The sequence below is a fragment of the Mesoplodon bidens genome (assembly GCF_964165515.1).
Source record: "Mesoplodon bidens genome assembly, chromosome: 2".
NCBI classification, from domain to species: Eukaryota; Metazoa; Chordata; class Mammalia; order Artiodactyla; family Ziphiidae; genus Mesoplodon; species Mesoplodon bidens.
The window spans coordinates 1,604,540-1,628,966 of record NC_138177.1 but is presented as its reverse complement, the minus strand read 5'-3'; the positions used below and the strand labels follow the sequence as shown (position 1 = coordinate 1,628,966).

At 44.3% G+C, this 24,427-nt stretch overlaps 1 protein-coding gene across 3 annotated transcripts in view; it reads left to right on the top strand.

Moving 5' to 3' along the window:
• Positions 1–24,427, top strand: part of IPO9 (importin 9) — a 46,415-nt gene that overhangs the window by 9,468 nt on the left and 12,520 nt on the right. For all 3 annotated transcript variants that reach the window (XM_081256170.1, XM_081256168.1, XM_081256169.1), the window contains 13 exons: positions 8,265–8,326; positions 8,549–8,635; positions 9,367–9,568; positions 11,507–11,595; positions 12,299–12,385; positions 12,893–13,012; positions 13,125–13,225; positions 13,415–13,473; positions 14,080–14,231; positions 14,915–15,013; positions 15,894–16,000; positions 16,372–16,511; positions 18,759–18,918. In XM_081256170.1, the coding sequence (XP_081112296.1) occupies positions 8,265–8,326; positions 8,549–8,635; positions 9,367–9,568; positions 11,507–11,595; positions 12,299–12,385; positions 12,893–13,012; positions 13,125–13,225; positions 13,415–13,473; positions 14,080–14,231; positions 14,915–15,013; positions 15,894–16,000; positions 16,372–16,511; positions 18,759–18,918 (1,465 nt within the window). The remainder of the gene's footprint in view (positions 1–8,264; positions 8,327–8,548; positions 8,636–9,366; positions 9,569–11,506; positions 11,596–12,298; positions 12,386–12,892; positions 13,013–13,124; positions 13,226–13,414; positions 13,474–14,079; positions 14,232–14,914; positions 15,014–15,893; positions 16,001–16,371; positions 16,512–18,758; positions 18,919–24,427) is intronic.

Below are 24,427 nucleotides of genomic sequence, written 5' to 3'. Positions count from 1 at the left end.
CACAGGCTCCAGACGCGCAGGCTCAGCGGCCATGACTCACAGGCCCAGCCGCTCCGCGGCATGTGGGATCTTCCCGGACCAGGGCACGAACCCGTGTCCCCTGCATCGACAGGCGGACTCTCAACCACTGCGCCACCGCGGAAGCCCCCAGATTATAATGTTAACTGAAAAAAAGCAAAGTGCAAAAGAGTGTAATATACTACTTTTCATGTAAACAAGAGGATACAAGAAAATACACATGTATCTGCTTGTTTATGCAAAAGAAATACAGAAAAGATAAACCAGAAACTGATTGGTCACCTACGTGGAGCTGCTGGGGAAAGGATGGAAGGAAGTTAGTAGGGATGAGGAGGGAGCATATGCCTTTTTGTGTAGCTTTAACTCTGGAATCATAATAGAGTTTTACATACCCCCCAAAATAAGTAAATAATTAAAACCAAACAATGGAAGGGTGCAATTAGTAACAAATGAACCTAACTGTATTACAGATGAACAGTGTAACTACTACTAGGCATTGTGGGAGGAAAGAACTAACCTAAGTAACTGTGGAAAACAGTATTTTGGTTTTTGGTTTTTAAAATTTTCTTTATCTTTGGCTGCGTTGGGTCTTCGTTACTGCTCACGGGCTTCCTCTAGTTGTGAACAGGGGCTATTCTTCATTGCAGTGTCTGGGCTTCTCATTGCGGTGGCTTCTCTTGTTGCAGAGCACGGGCTCTAGGTGCACGGGCTTCAGGAGTTGCAACGCACAGGCTCAGTAGTTATGATGCACGGGCTTAGCTGCTCCGCGGCATGTGGGATCTTCCTGGACCAGGGCTCGAACCCGTGTACCCTGCATTGGCAGGTGGATTCTTAACCACTGCACCACCAGGGAAGTCCCTGGAAAATAGTATTTTGACTGCATATTGTAAGACTCAAGTCAAAAAGGACTGTACACAAAAATTGTACTCCAGTTAATATATCTGTTTTTCACAGGAGTGTTAATAGTTCTGTAATTAGCTTCTGTGTATACTAAGATTGAACAAATAAGTAATTTTACTGTAGATAATGAGAGCCAGATTTATCACTATCAGAGAAAGCATTACAAATAAGGAGGACAAGCAGGGTGAATCTTGAGATATTGGATTGGCATTTGCGTTATCAGTAGATAGATGGATGGATTGGCAGGCGGATGGACGGACAGATGTATGTGTAAGCGTAGGTTAGTATGCATACATATATGTCGTAGTGCTGTTCTCTGAGAGGGCCTAGGAGCAGTGACATCCCAGAAGCAGTGAGCACACGTAGCGCCCAGATCTTGATCTCTAAATAGCATTCTCCACTAAAAAGCACCAGGGCTCCTTGGAGGAATAGTTGATTCCAGGGTTTAGGCAGAGAAAATACAGGGTGAGCCTAGAATATCCTGTGATAACAGCATGTAAGGAAGGGCTTGAAAAACGATGGGAACATGTGGAAAGGCCTGTAAGAAGGTGTGCTGGTGGCCACAGTGGAACAGCTGGGCAACAGAACAAATAATGAGAGTGTTGGGTTAAAACTCATGGAGTGGGGCTTCCCTGGTGGCGCAGTGGTTGGGAGTCCGCCTGCCGATGCAGGGGACACAGGTTCGTGCCTCGGTCCGGGAAGGTCCCTCATGCTGTGGAGCGGCTGGGCCTGTGAGCTATGGCTGCTGAGCCTGCGCGTCCGGAGCCTGTGCTCCGCAACAGGTGAGGCCGCAACAGTGAGAGGCCTGCGTACTGCTAAAAAAAACAAAAAACAAAAAAAACTCATGGAGTGAAATGAACAAGCATGGGTCCACATGGGTCGAAATAAATGAAGGAGACAGGACAGTGCTTCCTTACAAAAGAATTGGAAGTAAGTAGTAAGTGTAAAGAGAATAAGAAATACAAAAGCACCACAGGACAAACAACACAGTAATAATTGTTGCAGGCAGGATCCACAGATGGATGCTAAAATCAATCAGTGAGTGTTTGAAGAGAAACAGGATATGAACATAATCTCAAAGTATCTCTCTGAAGATTTTTGTCATTTGTAAAGGGAGAGACAGTACCTTTATAGTGGAAAATCCAGCAGACCCCACATTACGAAGTGGTCATGGTTAACATTACCAATAAGAAAATTTATCAACATTATGATACGCTAAGGACACAGCATCACTTCCCTGATATTCTTTTTTTTTTAGCAGTACGCGGGCCTTTCACTGTTGTGGCCTCTCCTGTTGTGGAGCACAGGCTCCGGAAGCGCAGGCTCAGCTGCCATGGCTCACGGGCCCAGCCGCTCCGCGGCATGTGGGATCCTCCTGGACCGGGGCAGGAACCCGTGTCCCCTGAATCGGCAGGCGGACTCTCAACCACTGTGCCACCAGGGAAGCCCTTCCCTGATATTCTTGCCGAAAATGAATGACCTCAATCTGATCATGAGGAGACGTCAGTCGAATGAACATCAAGATGTGTTCTACAAAATACTGACCATTACTTACCAAAAGTGGTCGGGTCATAAAAAACAAGGAAAGAATAAGACTGTCACGCATTGGAGGAAACTACTTTAAGTCTAAAAATTATTTCAAAATTAAACATTAAAAAAAATAGGCATAGGGATTTCCCTGGTGGCGCAGTGGTTAAGAATCTTCCTGCCAATGCAGGGCACACGGGTTTGAGCCCTGTTCCGGGAAGATCCCACGTGCCACAGAGCAACTAAGCCCGTGCACCACAACTACTGAGCCTGTGCTCTAGAGCCCATGAGCCATAACTACTGAGCCCGTGTGCCACAACTACTGAAATCCGTGTGCTTAGAGCCCGTGCTCCACAACAAGAGAAGCCACCACAGTGAGAAGCCTCTGCACTGCAATGAAGAGTAGCCTCCTCTCGCCGCAACTAGAGAAAGCCCGCACGCAGCAATGAAGACCCAGCGCAGCCAAAAATTAATTAATTAATTAATTATTTTAAAAGGCATAGATTATTTTCAGTAGTTTTTCACCTGCTTACCTGGATAAGCCTTGAACATGGAACATTGCCTGGAACAACTTTTTCCTGATATTAAGCTTTTGTATTGCATAAATACCCTTTGGATGGCTATTTCAGTGGAATCTAGTTGTGATAGTTAGCACTTACCATGGAAAGTAACTTTAGTTACATCGATAAGAAAGCCAAACAATGTACTCATGATGGAACAATGTACTCATGATGGGCAATAAAAATAATAGCACAACAACTGATTTTTTTTTTTACGGAATTTTTGTTTTTCTTGTGATGAAAACTTTTAAGATCTAGTCTCAGCAACTTTTCAAATATGCGACACGGTATTATTAGCTGTAGTTGACATGCTGCATGTTACTTCCCCATGACTTATTTATTTTATAACTGGAAATTTATACCTTTTGACTCTCTTCACCCATTTTGCCCACCCCCCATCTCCAGCTTCTGGCAACCACCAGTGTGTTCTCTTCGTCTGTGAGCTTGTTTGTTTTGTTTGTTTGTTTGTTTTAAATTCCACATATAAGTGAGATCATATGGTGTTCGTCTTTCTCTGTCTGACTTACTTTACTTAGCATAATGCCCTCAAGGTCCATCCGTAGTGTTGTAAGTGGCAAGATTTCATTCTTCTTTATGGTTGACTAATATCCTATTTTGTGTGTGTGTGTGTGTATCTGTACTCATACATATACATACATACCACGTACGTATTCTTTATCCATTCACCTATCGGTGGACACTTGGGTTGTTTCCACATCTTGGCTATTATAAATAGTACTGCGATGAACATGAGTTGGACATATCTTTTTGAGTTAGTGTTTTCATTTTCTTTGGATAAACACCCAGAAGTGGAATTGCTGCCTTAAATGGGAGCTCTATTTTTAATTTTTTGAGGAACCTCCATACTGTTTTCCATAGTGGCTGCACCATTTTGCATTTCCATCAACAATGCACAAAGGTTCCCTTTTCTCCACATTCTTGTCAACACTTGTTATCGCTTAATCCTTTTTTTTTTTAATACTTATTTGGTTGTGCTGGGTGTTAGTTGTGGCAAGCAGGCTCCTTAGTTGTGGCTCCAGGGCTACTTAGTTGTGGCATGCGAACTCTTAGTTATGGCATGCATGTGGGATCTAGTTCCCTGACCAGGGATCGAACCGGCACCCCCTGTCTTATCCCCTGCACCTTCACGGAAGTCCCCTTATTGCTTATCTTTTTGATAATAGCCATTGTGACAGGTGTGAGTTTATCTCATTGTGATTTTGATTTGCATTTCCCTGATAATTAGTGTTGTTCAGCATCTTTTTCATGTGTCTGTTGGCCATCTCTAGGTCTTTAGAACAGTGTATATGCAGGTCCTCTGCCCATTTTAAAATCCAGTTGTTTTATTTGCTATTGAATTGTATGAGTTCTTCATATATTTTGTATATTAAACCCTTAACAGATACATGATTTGCAGATATGTTCTCCCATTCGGTAGGTTGCCTTTGTTTTTGGTTGATGGTTTCCTTTGTTGTGCAGAGCTTTTTAGTTTGATGTGGTCCCACTTGTTTTTGTTTTTGTTGCCTTTAATCTTGGTGTCAAATGAAAAAAAAATCACCAAAACCAATGTCAAGGAACTTACTGCCTATGGTTCCTTCAAGGAGTTTTATGATTTCAGGTCTTTTACATTCAAATCTTTAATCTATTTTGAATTGATTTTTGTGTATGGTGTGAGATAGTGGTCCAGTTTCATTCTTTTACATGTGGCTGTTCAGTTTTCCCAGCACCATTTGTTGAAGAGTCTCTCCTTTCCCCATTGTATATTTTTGGCTCCTTTGTCATAAATTAATTGACTATGTATGTGTGGGTTTATTTTTACGCTCTCTATTCTGTTCCATTGATCTGTATGTCTGTTTCTATGGCAATACTACACTGTTTTGATTACTACAGTTTTGTAATACAATTTAAAATCAGGGAGCATGGTGCCTCTAACTTTATTCTTTCTCAGGATTGCTTTGCCTGTTTGGGTCATTTGCGGTTCCATGCTGATTTTATTTTTTATTTTTTAAATTTTTTTTTTTTTTTTTTTTTTGTTACACGGGCCTGTCACTGTTGTGGCCTCTCCCCTTGCGGAGCACAGGCTCCGGACGCATAGGCTCAGCGGCCATGGCTTACGGGCCCAGCCGCTCCGCGGCATGTGGGATCTTCCCGGACCGGGGCACGAACTCGTGTCCCCTGCATCGGCAGGCGGACTCTCAACCACTGCGCCACCAGGGAAGCCCTAAATTTTTTTTTTAGAAGTGGGAATTTTTAATGTAATGGTAAAATTGTAAATAGTCACAATATTTACAGGAACAATTTGGCTGTACACAACCATAAAAAGCATTTATCGATTGCTTGCTATGTATCAAACACTCTTGTTAGTATATATATTAGCTCACATAATCTCATACCAATTCTGCGGTAGATACTACTACAGATGATATACAAATGAGAAAAATGACGTAGAGGATTTGTGACATGGTTAGTGAGGGGCAAAACCGGCTTTCTAACTGAAGCAGCCTGACCTCATCGTCCCACTTCAACATTAGTAGTCTGTTGCCCTGATGGGAGACGTTATTTATTTATTTATTTATTTATTTTTATTAGTTTCTTCTTTATAACAAAGTGAATCAGTCATACATATACATCTGTTCCCCCATCCCTTCCCTCGTGCTGATTTTAGAATTGTTTGTTTTGTTTCTGTGGAAAACGCCATTGGAATTTGGATAGGGATTGCCACGGCAGCTCAGGGCCCAGGCTTTAACCCCACTGATCACAGCTCTCAGGTGGGATGGTGAGCCTGTTGTAACCTGTGCACCTGCCATGACCAAGCAGTTCTGAAAGCTGCTGTGTCTGTTCTCAAAAAAGTGCTGTCCAGTAGGAAGAATGTGAGTCACATGAACGTTTTGATCATCTAGTAGCTAAAGGGTAAAAAAGAAACAGGTAAAATTCATTTTTAATACTGTAATCATTTAACCAAATGTATGCAGTGTATTATTTCAATATGTAATCGATACAGACTTCACTAAAATATTCCACAGAATTGGGTTTCATACTGCGTTTGCAGTCTGGTGCAAGTCTTACATTTCCAGCACATATCAGTTCTTGGAGGCCGCATTTCAGGTCCTCAGTAGCCACTTGTAGCTGATGGCTGCCATACTGGATCACGCAGCCCTGGAAGGCAAGATGCGAAAATTAGGGTGCGCTCTCGGTCTTACATTCTGCTTCCTCTTTTCACAAATATATATTTGATAATTTACTTCTTTGCAAGTATAAATTAGATCTAAATTCAAACTTTTTTTTCTTGTGGTAAAATACACTTAATATAAAATTTATCATCTTAACCTTCTTGAAGTGCATAGTTCAGTGGTATTAAATACATTCACACTGTTGTACAGCCCTCGCTGCCAACTATCCCCATTTCTTCTTGTAAAACTGAAACTCTATACTCGTTAAATAGTAACTTTCCAATTCCCTGTCCCCCAGCCTCTGGCAGTCACCATTCTACTCTCTGTCTTTATGATTTTCACTACTGTAAGTACCTCATGTAACTGGGTATGTACGTACTTGTCTTTTTGTGACTGGCTTGTTCCATTTCGTGTACTGTCCTCAGGGTTCATCCATCATAGCAGTTGTTTTAGCCTATTGCAGAATTTCCTTCCTTTTAAAGGCTGAGTAGTATTCCATTGTACATATAGACCACATTTTGCTTATCCATTCATCTGTCGATGGTCACTTGGGTTGCTTCCACATTTTAGCTATTATGAAATATGCTGCCGTGAACATGGCATACAAATAAATATCTCTTCAAGACACTGCTTGCCTGTCTTTCGGGTATATACCCATAAGTGGAATTTGCTGGATCATATGGTAATTCTATTTAAAAAATTTTAAGGAGCCACCACTGTACTGTTCTCCACAGCGGCTGTACCCTTTTGCATTCTCACTAACAGTGCACAAGGGTTCCAGTTTCTCCACATCCTCTCCAATGGCAGTTTTCTGTTTTTTGGATGGTAGCCATCCTAACGTATGTGAGGTGGTCCCTCAGTTTTGCTTTTCATTTCCCTAATGATTAGTGATGTTGAGCATCGTTTCATGTGCTTATTGGCCTTCATGTATCTTTGGAGAAATGTCTGTTCAAGTCTTATGACCATCATTTAATTGGGTCATTTTGTTGTTGTTGAGTGGTAGAATTTCTTTATGTAACTGGATGTTAATGACTTATTACATACCTATTTGCAAGTTTTCCCCTTCTGTGGGTAGCTGCTTTTACTCTGTGATAGTGTCCTGTGATGCACAACATTTTTTAATTTTGATGAAGTCTAATTTGTCTAGTTTTTCTTTTGTTACCCATGCCTTTGGCGTCACATCCAAGAAATGATTGCCATATCTAATGTCATGATGTCACGAAGCTTTTGTCCTATGTTTTCTTCTAAGAGTTTCATTGTTTTAGGCCTTATTAGGTCCTTGACCCGTTTTGAGTTAATTTTTGTTATGGTGTGAGGTAAGGGTCCCACTTTCTCCTTTCGCACATGGATATCCAGTTGTCCCAGCACCATTTGTTGAAAAGACTGTTCTTTCCGCATTGAGTGATCTATTCCATTGATCTATATGACCGTCTTTATGTCAGTACTGCACTGTATTGATTGCTGTAGATTTGTGTGAGTCCTCCAGTTCTGGTCTTCTTTTTCAAGATTATTTTGGCTATTTGGGGTCCCTTGAGATTCCATATGAATTTCAGGATGAGTTTTTCTGTTTCTGCAAAAAGATGTCATTGGGATTTTGATAGGGATTGCATTGAAGGATCTAAATTTTAATTTGGGAGTCGGAGTTGTTTGTAGCCTCCCAGTATGCATTTGTTGCTTGTTAGAAACTGCACACTTATGACAGTTGCATTTTTAGGACTAAGCCTGTGAAGCCAGATTTTCTTAGACTTCATCATCTCTTCTCTGGTGGTGTATATCTGGACAACTCCTGAAGTCTCACCTTTTAATTTTCCTTTGGGGTTAGATAGCAGCGGTGTTCGGTTAGATACTACGGGAGGCAAGACGGCTGTGCAGCGATTGGAGGAAGTGCGAGGTGCTGGACCATGCCTCGCGAGCAGCCCTGCCCCGCGCCTCCTGCTTGGAGGAGCCGGTCTGAGCAGCCATCGGCGCTCTTGCAGCCACTGAATCAGGCTCCTCTGAAGTCTTTCCTGTGGCATCAGGGTTAGAGCTCAGTAAACCGTTATGGCTTTCCTGGGAGCCCTTGGACTCACAGTAGACTTTTCCCTTCCAGAATTTGGTGTTCACCTGGCAGAGCTGACCGTAGATCCCCAGGGGGCGTTGGCAATCCGTCAGGTAAGTCGAGACTGATTGGCCCAGTTTATAAGTAATTTCCCTGTACTTGGTGGTGAAACTTTCTTATGGGAAAGTGAAAGAATAAGGCCACTTTATAAATAACTTAGAATTTTATACCAGATTTAGATAGACTTCAGATGAATATATCGGGCAGTGTGTATGGTTTGTATGTGGGAAGAGAGTCTTTTTCTTGCTGTGCTACTTGGCTTACTCTTTTCACAGCTGGCATCAGTCATCTTGAAGCAGTACGTGGAGACTCACTGGTGTGCCCAGTCGGAGAGGTTCAGGCCTCCTGAGACCACAGAAAGGGTGAGGAGAGGTACTCGATTTGTCTGCCTGTGGAGATGTGAGGGCTGTTCTCTGACCACAAGGAGCTATCAGAAGGCCGTGGGGTGACTGGTAGCTGGCATTGCGGGAGCCATGCTACAGTTGAGAGAGCTCGAGTGCCAGGCGGACCTGGGTGCAGATGCCAGTGTGCCTTTTCCTGGCTATGAAATACTCAAAAAATATTTTAACTTCTAAGCTTCAATTTCCTAAATATCTAAAATTCCAACTTTAAAGAGTTGTTTGAGGGTTACATGAAATAATATTTCTAGTTAGTCCAGTGCTGTGCAACCATGCTGGGCCCCCAGGAAATTTTGAGGTATAAGGTCTAGAGCAGCCCTGTCCATTGGAGCTTCCTGCCGTTATGCAAACGTTCTGTGTCCGTGCTGTCCAGTACAGCCGCTAGTCACGTATGGGTGCTGAGCACTTAGAATGTGGCTAGGGCAACTGATGAGCTGAATTTTTAACTTCATTTAATTTTAATTAATTTACATTGAAATGGCCGCATGTAGCTGGTGGCTACCATAATGGACAGCATAAGTTTAGAGACCATAGTTAGACTCTCTGGATGAATTACTTGTCCAGCTGGCGTACTGGAGTTTTCCATAGATATGTGGTGTCTTGTACACATTGCTTTTCCAGCACATGAACTGGATAGGACTCTGCCACTCACTTATAACCTGGTCTAATGGCAGGTGGGCTTTTCTCCTCTCCAGGCAAAAATCGTCATCCGGGAGCTATTGCCCAATGGCTTAAGAGAGTCGATAAGCAAGGTGCGCTCCAGCGTGGCCTATGCGGTGTCAGCCATTGCTCACTGGGACTGGCCCGAAGCCTGGCCCCAGCTCTTCAACCTGCTCATGGGGATGCTGGTGAGCGGAGACTTAAACGCAGTCCACGGCGCCATGCGAGTGCTTACAGGTATTGGAGACCATCCCCTGGTTTTGCCCCCTGCGTCCCACGCGTCACCCTCCCTGCTGCTCCTCCCAGCTGGCACGTCCATCGTACTGATCTGTTAGAAACCACATTGCTTTCTGTTTATATGAGTGTGCGGAAGTCTCACCCCGTCTTACCTCCTTCTCCGTGATCTGCTACCTTACCTGAAAGGTATTCTTACATCGTTAGGAATGTTTCTACCTTTTCTGAGTGTCAGTCAGTTTACGAAACTTGGCATTTGGGCCCAATTTTACTAGTCCATCTAATATTGATAGTAGATAATACCAGTTCTATGTCCAAAAGCAAATCACCCCTCTCCTTTTGTTTCAAACCCCCTCTTCCCGTGCCCCAGCTGCCTTTTTGCACCACCCAGTGTATTTTTATTGATTACATGTGACAGGTGCTCAGGGCATAGAGCTGACCTACTGAAAAGGTCAAACGCTCCTTGCTCAGATGTTCCCTGCCCTGCTTATCGCCCTTGTTTCTCTTGTACGGCATATTATTCAGGTGACTCCTCCTACCCCTCTCCGTGGAATGAGCCTTCTAGGATTCTTTACAAGCTCATGATGCCAAAATATCAATTAACAGACCCATTTTCTACTAAGGAAAGGAAGCCTATTCCCTTCCAGTCTTCCAACACAAAGTTCAGCTTCTTTTTTAAAAACCTGGAGAAAAGAATAGTTGTACATTTGTATATACAGTTGGCTTGCTCAAGAGCCCTTGTTGTGTTTGACTAAGGAAATCATTGTTCAGTGAGATGACTTTTCTGTCGGCCACAGGGAAAGAGCTAGGGGAAGTGTGCGTTCTTCTGCAAGTGGGTCGCTGCCAGCCTGCACTCCCGAATAGCTGCTTGACACGCCTTCACTTGAGGCTGGGCCGCGCTCCGGCAGCTACAGCTCAGGTGTGCGTGCGGGGAGCAGGGCACTGGTGTGGGGGCAGGAGCCCGGCAGGAGAGCGGGCCTGACTCTCGTCAGGGCTGTTTAAGGTGCTGTCCCAGTCTCTCCAATTTAATAAGGCTTCCCATTAAACTTCGCTGTTTATAAATGACAGCCAAGGCTAATGGTGTGAAGGAAATGCAAACACAGCCGCCAGGGGTTGAAATGAGTGATCCATGAGCCTCAGCTTTCTCTTCGCTTTCAAAGAACTTTGAAGACTGATGTCGCTGGCATCCCGTGCTTTTTCTGACCTAATGAGTGACTTCAGAAAACTTACTTTGGACTTAAGCTTGTAAAGTGTTGATAAATTGAGACTATCCAGAGTGATCATGAGAGTAAAGCAGCAGATAGACGAGAGGACACTGAGGCTCGAGGACTGTAGTCCACGCTCAGTGACACCGTCCAGAGCCCTGCTTGCTGTCTCGGTGCCTCGTGAGGTTTTGGAAGTGAAGGGAAAGCCAGGGCCCACATTTGCCTCACCTTCCTCAAGTCTCATTCCGCAGCCAGGGTGCTCTTTGCCGCCTTCATGCGGTATAAACCCCCTTCTCTTCCTCTGAGCAGTGGCCTGACCTCTAGGTCAGTAGACCCCGTGCCCATCTGCAGGGTGGAGCTCAAGCCAGGTAAGCCTGCACAGACTTTACTGTGTGCGTCAGAACAGCTTCTTGGGCGGGGTATTGAAAGTGGGACAAAGGTGAGACGCCTCCAGGTGCACCTGGATGGTGACAGTGGGCACAGACTAGATTAATTCCGAATTTTCCTAAGGCAGCCTCACAGGGATTTTTACACAGTTCCGTTACAGGTTTTCTTTCTTAATCTCGTGTATTCTCCTTTATCTCTGTGGTCTCTTTCCCTTCTGACCAATAATTGGCACTGCTTCCGTACGCCCAGGTACGTCTCCCAACCAGCGTCTCTCCCTGTGTGCTGCCTAGAAGCAGTTCAACAGTTTTCACACGGAATGTCTTTTTAAAGCAGGGCTTTCTTCTCGTAGAATTCACTCGGGAAGTCACGGACACCCAGATGCCGCTGGTTGCTCCTGTCATCCTCCCAGAGATGTACAAGATCTTCACCATGGCCGAGGTATGGGTCTCAGCCGCGCCATCCAGCAGGCAGAGCTGCTCGGGCTCTGGCCAGCTGCCCCACTCGGGGAGCCCGTGTGCTGGCTGCTGATCCCCAAACCTGAAGACAAGAACTGACAAAGGCTGAGTTGGGATGATGCTTAGGCGTTCACTTACAACTGCGAGGACAAGCCTGTGATGAGAGAGTGAAGTAGCTGCAGTCTCCCCTCACATCTCAGCCCTGCTGCCTTGGTGCTGCCTTGGCCTCGCATGGGGCAGTCCACCCGAGCTTGCTCGCCTCAGCCGAGTACTTGGGAACAATTCTATCCCTGCACTGTGCCTGATAAGCCCTTGCTTTACTCTGTATGTGTTTGGTTAACCTCCCTACTCCTCTCCGGCCCCAGCCAAGGGCTGTGTTTTGAAAGAAATATGTTGACTGTGTTGGGATTTCAGGCAGTACCCAGCTTCATATTTTTGTCAAATTAACCCACAGAGGCCTCTATGTAAGGCTGGTTCTAATAAGTTCTAACATCGTGTTGCCTTCCATTCTCTGGATTACGGAAGAAGTCTGTCTCCTGGACATGAGTGATTGACATTTCCTGTCTCTCTAGGGGATCCAGTCCCATGTCAGGATTGAGTAATCACAGTTTAGTCACACACGCGCACGCACGCACGCACGAATGCACACCCACCAGTCTCATAGCGACACTGTAACTTGTTTCCAGGTGTATGGTATTCGAACCCGTTCCCGAGCCGTGGAGATTTTTACCACTTGTGCCCATATGATCTGTAACATGGAGGAGCTGGAGAAGGTGAGTGAGCCTTTAGGTTGGTAACAGATGGCCTGCCTAGAGGTCTTCGGCACAGCAATGCCAGGTTGGACACTCGCTGTGTTGTGGATGCAGTGAATGTTCTGGTTAAATTCCTCATCTGCGTGTAGCTTAGTTTCCTTTCGTCTGAGCCTTATTTTTTCTAACACCTCCTCCTGCATCTTTTTCACGCTAGTCATCACCCAGAACTTCACTGCTCTTTTACCTCTCTCCCATGTGGAGCCAGCCTAGCTGAAAAATACCAGTCCCTGGGATTGAGAAGCTGGTCTTATGTAATAGCTTCGAAGAAGCTCCTGGTGAGGAGCTGCCAGTGTTGGATAAGGACACAGCAGGCCTTGGGGACACCTCCAGTGACCTTGTGGCCACACCCTTCTGATTGAGGCCCGAGCCTGAAGGGGTCTGGAGACAGCGCGGGTCTCGGTGTTTGGTGCGTGCACTGAGCCCTTGATTCGGGCTGCGTCCAGTACTGACTTTGGTTTCTGCCGCCAGGGTGCGGCCAAAGTCCTGATCTTCCCTGTGGTGCAGCAGTTCACAGAGGCTTTCGTCCAGGCCCTCCAGATACCAGACGGCCCCACGTCTGACAGCGGGTTTAAGATGGAAGTCCTGAAGGTAAATATTTACTGCGATGGAGATGCTGGGGGTTTGAAGAGTGGTCTGAAATCAGTGATTTTTCTCCCATATCACTTGTAACTCTTGGGGTTTTCTCTCTTTAACTTCTCAGGCAGTGACAGCCCTGGTGAAAAACTTCCCAAAGCACATGGTGTCCTCCATGCAGCAAATTCTGCCTATTGTTTGGAACACCCTCACTGAAAGTGCAGCTTTATATCCTTTCCAGAAGGTCGAAGGGGCCTGCCACCCCCATAGTTGGGAATCTAGCCTTGGGTCTTAACGTTCACGTGGTTCCACTTTCTTAAAACGCCTGCTCCTGGTGTTGGGGTGTGTACGGCATATGCCCTTGTAGAGCGTGTCTAGAGCAGCCTCCAGATTCTGTTTCTTTACTCTTCATTGTACTTATGTGAGGACAGAAGTAAACTACACAGAGGAAGTAGAAGACCCTGTGGATTCTGATGGTACGTGGCGTGTCTCATCTCGACAGGTGTACCCCTTAGTGGGAAAGGGAGCCAGGAAAAGACAGAACAGAGGCGGGAACTCAGAGGCTTCATGCTCTTAAGAGAGTGTTCTCACCGAGTTTCCTCTGAGTGTATTAGATGTGGGGAAATGAGAAGTGGAAAATCATTGAACTGTTCCTCATAGGCATTTGCGTGAGTCTCATGAATTGTAGAATTTCTGAGTAGAAAATATGTTCAGTGTTTCTGATTCCTTTTTTTGGGGGGCGGGGGCTGGGTGGGGGGGTGTGCCTCGCTGCACGGCTTTTGGGATTTTAGTTCCCCGACCAGGGATTGAACCCATGCCCTCGGCAGTGAAAGCGCTGAGTCCTAACCACTGGACCACCAGGGCATTCCCTGATTCTTTTCCTTGAAAAACCAAAGAGTCCTTAATGGCCTCAAGTCCCTTTCTTTGACTCCTCAGCCCCTTCTTCCATTCCCTGGAGAATAATAATTAGCAAGTGCTTTCACTATTCATTAACTTACAGAGATGACGTAGTTCCTTTCCAGCATCTGTGCTTTCCTGTTGCTTTCTTGTCATTAAAAGCTTCTCTTGTGTGTTTCCTGTAGGCGAAGTCCTGGGCTTTGAAAATCTCGTCTTTAGCATTTTTGAATTTGTCCACGCTCTCCTAGAAAATAGCAAATTCAAAAGCACTGTCAAGAAGGCCTTGCCTGAGTTGATTTACTATCTCATCCTATACATGCAGATCACCGAGGAGCAGGTAACAGCCTGTGGGCGACAGTGACCGGCTTGCATTCACAGAGTGCAGCCTGCATGTGGGGTCTAAGTCAGGTGACCAACTGATTTTGAAAGAGAGACACCTGAAGAGTAACTTCATGGGAAGTTCTAGAAAGCTTTGATGTCATTATGTTGCCGAATCCCTGGGTGTTGGGGTTTTATCAACTCCTGTACTAGGTAATTGGGCTTTCAGAGTACTAATACTTTTACATCTATAGGACCGCCAGCCAAAGGCCCAGATATCCAGAAGAGCCTACCTTTTCTCTATAAGTAGTGAGATATAATAGAGTTCAGATCATTAGCCTGGTTGGTGAATCATTAGACCAGAAAAGAGCATTAAAAAAATATGATAATGCCTGTCTCGTGTGAACAACACAAGGATGGACATGATTTTCCATTAAATACCCATCAGACCTACTAGACTCCGCAAATTGACGTATCTGGGGGTAACAGCCAACTACAGTAGGAGGGGCCAGCAGTCAGCCACCTTCTGCAGCGGCCTTTGCTGCTCAGCTTGTTAAAGGGTTCACTTCTCTGCACCAAAAAGAATAGCATTCTGTTCAAGATAAAAACAAAAGGCTGAACGATTCCAGTGTGTAGATGAAAAGAGGGAACATACGGAGCAAATGGGAGCCTCAGAGAGACCTGACTTCCTCATCCTTTCAGATTAAAGTGTGGACAGCCAACCCCCAGCAGTTTGTGGAAGATGAAGATGATGACACTTTCTCCTATACTGTTAGGATCGCAGCCCAAGACTTGTTGCTGGTAAGAGGGCCACCTTGATACTTCAGCCAAATGATCCTGAGCTATTCCTCTTCTTTCTAGATCTCTAACCCAAGCTGAGCAGTGTTGTTGGGTGACTTTGTCTTAGGCTTTTGGGGGATAAGAAGAGCATCTCGAGTGACGTCTGAGACTCCGGAGCTCCAAAGTCACTGCTCCCGGTTCTTATTTACGTGTAAATATCAGGTGTAAGAATTGTGCAGAGGATAGTGTTCTAATGGGTAAGGGTGGTTGAATCAGGGACTTCTCAGTTTAATTCACTCTTCAGCAAGAAGCTGTACCACCAACTAGAGGTTGGCAAATTTAAAAAACTTAGATGGCTGAGAGGTTGAACACCCAGATGGCTGCTCATGTTCCTTTGGCTCTGACTGGAGCCCAGGACTGTCTCTAGGCTGAGGGTCTGTGAAGAAGCTGCCACCTGCCGCCTGTCAGGGGCGAGGCTTGTTCTTGTTGTTTCCTTGTTGGTGAGCACTCCTTGTTATCCTGCGGTGTTTCTAAGGCACCTAGGAAAGACCACACCAAGTTTCAGCTAGTAGATGAGCCTTGTATTTCCACGGTCAGGCTCCCAGAGAATAAATATCTGGTCCCCTGCCATTCAAAGCTGAATCTCTCATTGACCCCTTAGGCTCTGCTGAATGTAGCCAAAGGGAGCTGTCCATTTTGTGAGCTTCACAGTGCTTGGGCACTGCGGAAATATGGATACTACTTTAACATAGAGACCTTAATACAATTAGGGGCTGTATTTTGAATGTACCTAATTGGGCTTAGCCGTGTATATGTGAAGGAGTTGGAACCATTCAGTGTGCAATGAAGCTTGCAGTTTAATTTGCACAGAAACATTTGTTAGCGCCTCTCCTCCCACCAGGCTGTGGCCACTGATTTCCAGAATGAGAGCGCAGCAGCCCTGGCCGCCGCAGCAACTCGGCATTTACAGGAAGCTGAGCACACCAAGAATGGCAGCACCGGACATTGGTGAGAGTGGGCAGCGGGCGTCCCACTGAGGGACGTGCTCTGGGCATCAGGTCGGAGGCAGGCGCGTCCTTGCTTTGCATTATCTGTTTTAAAGCACTTCTTCCCATCCTTAAAACAGTTGGCTAAGATGCTTTTATTTTACCCCGTTTTAAAAAGGTTTGAAAGGAAGGACTTTTGCTTTGTTTTTAATTAGGAAAACCTGTTATTATTAAATTACACTGTTTTCAGTTATAGGTTTAGATCGGAAGAGCAGCTCAATGCACTTTGGGGTCAGGCTGTGCTGAAATGCCCTTTCCTGAATTGGCTTCCCTCAAGCGTCTGTCTCTTTGACCGTGGGTCTGTGTGACCAGGCTGTGGTGTCCCTTTGGCAGGTGGAAGATCCATGAGGCGTGCATGTTGGCCCTCGGCTCGGTGAAGTCCATCATCACCGACAGCGTGAAGAATGGCAGGATCCCCTTCGACATGCATGGCTTCCTGACCAACGTTGTGCTTGCAGACCTCAACCTCTCAGGTAGGTTTCAGCACCGTGCATAGGCCCACCATCAGCTCAGTTCTGTTGTTCACTTAGGCAGGTAAACCTCGGGGTGAACATTCTTCTTCCACCCTAGAGCTTGAGCTCGTCTGAACCTCTAAACTGCCCAGAGACCTTGACTCAAGCTTCACCAACTGAGAGACTAGGATTGCCTCGTTCATAGTTCTTCCGTGCTGTTCTCTCACACTGTTCTCCCAATCAGCGCTCGAGTCCTGGATGTTTTCTGGCATCTGAATAGAGTGCAGATTTGGCTGCTCTGCCTTGAGACCTCTGGTGCAAGCTCTGTCGTTGCAAAATCCCCATGCCCTCAGGCAGCCTGTGTGTGGTTCATCCTTTCTGTGTGCTTCTTGTCAGTTTTCTCAAGCTCTTCTGTCTACATGATTAAAGTTTCCGTTCTCAGGTCCACGTTCACTACTAGCCTTAAAAAGTAGCCTCGACTACGTGAGCCTGATTTCTCAGCAGCGCAGGTCAGCGGCTGAGAGACGGCGTTGTCTCTGTGCGACGATCTCCGTGCCTTGTTCTCACCCTCAGAGCCCGCAGTGCTGTCTCTGCTTCCTCCCTGAGTACTTAAGTCGTGGGACCCCTGCGTCGTCGATGCCGTGTCAGTCCACTCACTGCTTCCTCTCCATAGGATGCCCTCTGGGTAGCTTAAGCCATTGGAAAATGTTCTCCACCTCTCCTTAGGCCAGCTGTTACAGGGCATCTCGGGCCTGAGTCACAGAATTAAAATGGTTGAGCGTCCAGAGCTCAGGACCCACTGAGCATGTTCCTATTTATTCTGCATTTACCACGTGCTGCATTATGTTGTGGTTGACAAATATGTTTTCTTTCTCCTACTAGAATGTAAGATATTTGAGTACAAGCCATGTCTAATATGTCCTTTTGCCCCACAGTGCCTGGCACCTAATGGACATAGTGTAATTACGTGTTAAATGACAGTGTTGGAATTTCTCAAACTCACCAGCATATTTTTTGTAGAACTTGCCCTAGCAAAGTTTTTCTGTACAAGCCATTCTCAAACTTTTTAGTCTCAGGACCCCTTTACACTTTAAAAAATTATCAGTGATCCCAAGGAGATTTTTTTGTGAGTCACATGTAGCAGTATTTAACATAATAGAAATTAAAACTGAGAAGCTTTCAAAATATAAGAAATACAAGCATACGTTCCATTAGCTGTCAGAACCATGGTGTCACACATCAGTAACCTCTGGAAAATTCCACTGTATACTCGAGAAGGAATGAGAATGAAAAAAGACAAATAATGTCTTGGTATTGCTATGAAAATAGTTTTAACTTTTGGGACTTCCAGGCGTTCCTGGATGGTACTCTCCATTATATGAATTAGTATGTAGTTATTTGGCACCGTTTGCTGGGTTCTGTTGAATAGGTCCCATCAACTAAATGTTTATTGTACAGGTAACTAAGTTAAGCCCTATGACAGCTGAATAAGTATAGTCTCTGTCCTCAAGCATCTTATAATAGGCAGGGGGTAGTAATCCTTACACCAGTGCCTAGAATATCAAAAAATATATTTGTATCCTGTTAGAAAGCTAAAGACATGGGCTTAAAGTGGCAGAGATAGTTAGGATTACTTCAGCCCAAGAGATCGGTTAGATAATGCAAGGAGAGGTGAGTGTGTTGGCTTATAAACAAAGCACAGAAATGGCAAAGTAAGATGTTGACTTCCTAGGGAGGGGTGTGTGCCTGAGTTTGGAAGGCACAAAGGGAAATGAGAGGTAATGCTAGAGTCACTGATCTGAGGGGGCCTCGAATGCCGTGCGAATTTAGATGGGCTTTATTTGGTAGGCTATGGAATTTGCTGACATTTTAAATAAAAGCATGACAGAGCTATAATTTATAGTATTCCAATAGTGGTCCAAGAGTAGGAAAAAACTGGCAGTGGAGAAGACATCTAGAGGACTGACTAGCAGTGTGGTAAGGGGTGGTGAGAGCTGTGGTGGGAACAAGGGTGGGGGGCTTTGTAGTCTAGGAATATTCAAAATGTACTTTGAAAATAGTGAAAAGTGAAACTAGGGAAATGATTCTGTGCCATAGGTCATACATTTGCTTTTATCTTTTAAGATCATGCTTTTTCTCTCCATTACGTTATGTATGTTAGGTGGTATCCAGTTACTGCAACTAACTGAGGAATAGAGGTGGGGAGGAGGGCGGGCAGTAGCAGAAACTTGTATTATCCAGCCCCTAACTGCTCTCTCTTCCTCCCAGTGTCTCCTTTCCTCTTGGGCCGGGCCCTTTGGGCTGCCAGTCGGTTCACTGTTGCTATGTCCCCTGAATTGATCCAGCAGTTTCTTCAGGCAACAGTTAGTGGTCTTCATGAGACACAACCCCCATCAGTTCGAATTTCTGCAGTGAGAGCCATCTGGGGGTGAGTACGCCACCTTAGGACAATGGAAACTGTTGTAAGAGAAAGTTGCTCAGGGTAGAAGTCCCAAACAGCAGTTGTCCAGTGGATTATGTTGCTTGGAAATTTCTGAAGATCTCCTGCAGAATGGATGTTGGAAGGACAGGGAAAGAAACCATACCAGAAACATGGCTTCTGTGAGTCCCGGATACATCCTGTCCCCTTTTACTCCTCGTTCCTTTTCAATTCACTCCCGCTCTGGAATCATCTCGACCAACTCTCTGTCTTACAGAGAAGCAGAACCTGAGGCTCCGAGAGATAACTAACTTGCCTCGGGTCACACAGCAGCGGGTCTTAGAAGCAGGCTTAGAGTCATTTGGTTGATTGATTGCCTGTGTATTGGAAACCAAATTTGGGAGAATGTAGCCTGGGAACACTGCTTGTTTTTCCCCAATTTCACCTCTCTTTGTCGCAGCTCGTGTACCAGTGGCTCTCTTAGTTCTTTATTTATATTCCTTCTCAGACCACAGGGAGTATTGATGTTTTCAAGAGTATTTTCAAGTCCAAACTTACAGAGTCTCAGTTGAATCCTAAGAATTGCTTGAAACCCTAAACACGCGGAGTTCACCTTCCACCTGCCTGCGCTACCTCCTTACCTTTTGAAGCAGAGATTGAGGTGCTGGCATTACCATGTGTCTTTAGAAACCATTGCTGGGTGGGGGGAGCGGGGGGGGCGTGTCGGCAAGATGTCTGAATAAGATGTCCCTCGCTCTTATCCCTCCCACAACAACAATTTGGCATCTGTCCAAGTGAGGAGAGTGTCAAACTCAGTGACATCTAAGGACAAGGAGAGCTGTTTTGAGAAGGCAGGCCCACATCCCAGCCACTGACTTCCGACCATAGTCCCGGCTACAGCCCCACTTGGCTTTGGTTCTGTCATCGGCACGGTACACCAAGGGACCCAGGGGGAATCTCACCCACCTGTATGTCAGATAATAGAAACACAGACCTCGGTCCCAGCTGTGGATCTTGACGCGGTCCAGGACCTCCTGGAGAACACTGACTGAGACAGTTACCCACAGATGAGAGAGCCTTTGTCGAAGTCCAAAGCCCAGTGGAGAAGTTCTAGCACACCACTGGAGCAAAAAAAAATCCAAGATTGGACACTTGGAAGAGGTCAGTCAGTAAAGCCTGGAGGAGGCGACTGCTACTTCAGATGTGCAGACAGCAGTGCAAGACATAAAGGAACATGAAAAACCAAGGAAGCGTGACATCACAAAAGAAACACAATAATGTTCCAGTAACCAACCCCAAAGACGTGGAGATCTGTGATTTATCTGATAAAGAATTTCAAAACAGCCATTTTTAAGGAGCTCAGTGAGCTACAAGAAAACACAGAAAGACAATTCCATGAAATCAGAAAAACAACTCACAGACAAAATGAGAAGTTCAACAAAGAGAGAAATTATAAAAAAAGAACCAAACAGGGCTTCCCTGGTGGCACAGTGGTTGAGAGTCCGCCTGCCAATGCAGGGGACACAGGTTCGTGCCCCGGTCCGGGAAGATCCCACATGCCGCGGAGCGGCTGGGCCCGTGAGCCATGGCCGCTGAGCCTGCGCGTCCGGAGCCTGTGCTCCGCAACGGGAGAGGCCACAACAGTGAGAGGCTCATGTACCGCAAAAAAAAAAAAAAAGAACCAAACAAATTCTGGAGCTGAAGGATACAGAGAATGAAATAGAAAATGCAGTAGAGAGCATCAGTAGCAGAATGGATCAGGCAGAAGAAAAAGCCTGTGAAGTAGAAGACGGAACCTTCAAAATTATCCAGTCAGAGGAGGATAGAGAATAAAGAATGGAAAAGAAGGAAGAAAATGTGAACTATGGGATATCTTCAGGAGAAGCAGTCTACAAATTATTGGAGTCCCAGGAGAAGAGAGGGAGAAGGGGCAAAAAGCTTTTTAAAGAAATAATGTCTGAGAACTTTCCAAATCTGAGGAGAGATTTTACCTCCTAGTTATAAAGCTAATATATCACCCCAAAATTTCAATCCAGGGTGATCTCCAAGACAAAATGTAGTAAAAACTATCTAAAATCAAAGACAAAGAGGGAATTTTCAAAGCAGCAAGAGGAAAAAACTTTTCTCTCATACAAGGGAACTCCCATAAGGCTAGAAACAGATTTCTCAGCAGAAACTTTGCAGGCCAGGAGACAGTGGGATGATGTGTTCTAGGTGCTGAAAGAAAAAACTGCCAACCAAGAGTGCTTTAGCTAGGAAAGTTGTCCTTCAGAACTGAAGACAAGATAAAGACTTTCCCAGACGACAAAGCTGAAGGGGTTCTTCACCACTAGACCTGCCTTACAAGAAATGCTAAGAGGAGTTCTTCAAGCTGAAATGAAAGGGTGCTAATTAATAATGTGAAAATATATAACACACTGGTACAGCTGAGTATACAATCGATTCGGAATACTCTGATACTGTAATATGGTGGTGTGTTAACCACTTTAGTATAAAGGTTAAAGCATGAAAGTGTTAAAAATAACTAGCTAAAGGGCTTCCCTGGTGGCTCAGTGGTTGAGAGTCCGCCTGCCGATGCAGGGGACACGGGTTCGTGCCCCAGTCCGGGAAGATCCCACATGCCGCGGAGCGGCTGGGCCCATGAGCCATGGCCGCTGAGCCTGCGCGTCAGGAGCCTGTGCTCCACAGCGGGAGAGGCCACAACAGTGAGACACCTGCGTACTTCAAAAATAAATAAATAAATAAATTAAAACTAGCTAAATACTTTGTGATTATTATTATGAATACACAGTATAAAAGGAGTTAAATCATGACATCAGAAACATTAAAGGAAGAGAATAAAGGGGTAGAATTTTTGTATGCAGCCCAAGTTAAGTTGTCAGTGTGAAATAGACTATCATATCTATAAAATGTCTTATGGTAGCCACAAAGCAAACATCTATGATAGACGCACAAAAGATAAAGATAAAGGAGTCAAAGCATTCCACCATGGAAGATCACCATTCACAAAGGAAGACAGCCAGAGAGAAAGGTCGGGGGAACAGGGGACTACAGGAGAGCCAGAAAACAATAAAATGGCAGTTAATAAAATGGGCTCACTTATCAAAAATTACTTTAAATGGATTAAATTCTCCAATTAAAAGTCAAAGTAGCTGAATGGATTGAAAAAGAAGACCCAACTATATGCTGCCTAAAAGAGACTATGGGTTTTAGTACACACATAGGCTCAAAGTAAAGGGATGGAAAAAGATATTCCGTGTAAGTAGAAACCAAAAGAGAGTGAGGGTATCTATACTTTTATCCGACAAAGTAGACTTTAATTCAAAAGCTGTAACAAGAAACAAAGGTCATTATATGATAAGGGGGTTAATTCATCAGGAAGATACAACAATTATAAATATATGTGCACCTGCCATCAGAGCACCTAAACATATTAAGCAGATATCAATATCTGAAAGGAGAAATAGACAACAGTACAATAATAGCAGGAGATTTATATCCCACCCTTAACAATGGATATGCTCATCCAAACAGAAAATCAATAGGGGAACATTGGACTTAAACTATACTTTCAACCAAATGGACCCAATAGACATACAGAACATTCCATCCAACAGCAGCAGAACATACATCCTTCCCAAGCATGCAGGGAGCATTCTCCAGGATAAGTCATGAAGCAGGTTTTAGTGAATTTAAGATTAAAATAATACCAAGTATCTTTTCTGATCACGTTGAGATGAAACTAGAAATCAATTACAGTAGGAAAACTGGAAAAATCACAAATATATGGAAATCAAACAACACACTTCTAAATAACCCGTGGATCAAAGAACTCAAAAGAGTGATCTAAGGATATTCTGAGGGACTTCCCTGGTGGCGCAGCAGTTAAGAATCTGCCTGCCAATGCAGGGGACACGGGTTCGAGCCCTGGTCTGGGAAGATCCCACAAGCTGCAGAGCACGTAGGCCCATGAGCCACAGCTACTGAAGCCTGTGCGCCTAGAGCCCGTGCTCCACAACAAGAGAAGCCACTGCAATGAGAAGCCCACACACTGCAATGAAGAGTAGCCCCCACTCACTGCAACTAGAGAGAGGCCGTGCACAGCAGTGAAGACCCAACACGACCAAAAATAAATAAATAAATAAATAAATAAATGATTTTAAAAAATAATAAAAGATATTCTAAAACACACGAAAATGGAAAATACAAATACCAAAACTTATGGGATGCAGCAAAAGGAGTTTTAAGAAGGAAGTTTATAGATAAAAACACCTACATTGAGAAAAAAGAAAGATCTCAAACAACCTAACTTTATACCTCAGGAATTAGAGAACAAACTAAGCCCAAAGGTAGCAGTAGGAAGATGAGAGCAGCAATAAATAAAATAAAGAGCAGAAAAATATTAGAAAAATTTAGTGAGACTAAGAGCTGGTTTTTGAAAAGATAAACAAAATTGACAGACTTTAGCCAGACTAAAAAGAAGAGAGAGAAGACTCAAGTACAGAATCAGAAATGAAAAGGGAAACCGTACAACTGATAACACAGAAAGACAAAGGTTCATAAGAGACGACTATGAACAGGTGTATGCCAACAAATTGGATAACCTAAAAGAAATGTATAAATTCCTAGAAACATACAGCCTAACAAAACTGAATCATAAAGAAATTGAAAATCTGAACAGACCAATAACTAACAAGGAGAGCGAGTCAGTAATCAAAAACCTCCCATAAGAGAAAAGCCCAGGACCAGATGGTTTCACTGGTAAGTTCTACAAACATTTAAAGAAGAATTAATACCAGTCCTTCTCAAACTCTTTCCAAAAAAATTGAAGAGGTGGGAACATTTCCAAACTCATTTTACTAGGCCAGCATTCCCTGATAACAAAGCCATACAAGGACACTACAGGAAAAGAAAACTACAGGCCAGTATGCCTGATGAATATAGACGCAGAGATTTTCAACACAATACTAGCAGACTGAATTCAACAACACAGTAAGAGGATCACACACCACTATCAAGTGGGATTTATCCCTGGGATGCAAGGATGGTTCAACATACATAAATCAATAAATGTCACACACCTGTTAATAGAATGAAAAATAAAAAATCACATGAATATCTTAATAGATGCAGAAAAAGCATTTGACAACATTCAATACTCATTCATGACAAAAACTTTCAACAAAGTGTATAGAAGGAACATATCCCAACACAATAAAGGCCATATATGACAACCCCCCCAGCTAACATCATATTCAACAGTGAAAGGCTGCAAGAAAGCTTTTTCTCTAAGATGAAGAACAAGGTAAGGGTAGCCACTCTTAGCACTCCTATTCAACATAGTACTGGAAGTCCCAGCCAGAGCAATTAGAAGAGAAAAGAAGAAGTAATGAACTATCACAAAGAGAAATTTAAAAAACAATCTCCTGTACAATTGCATCAAAAACAATAAAATGCCTAAGCATAAATTTAACCAAGATGGTGAAAGATCTATACACAGAAAACTATAAGACATCAA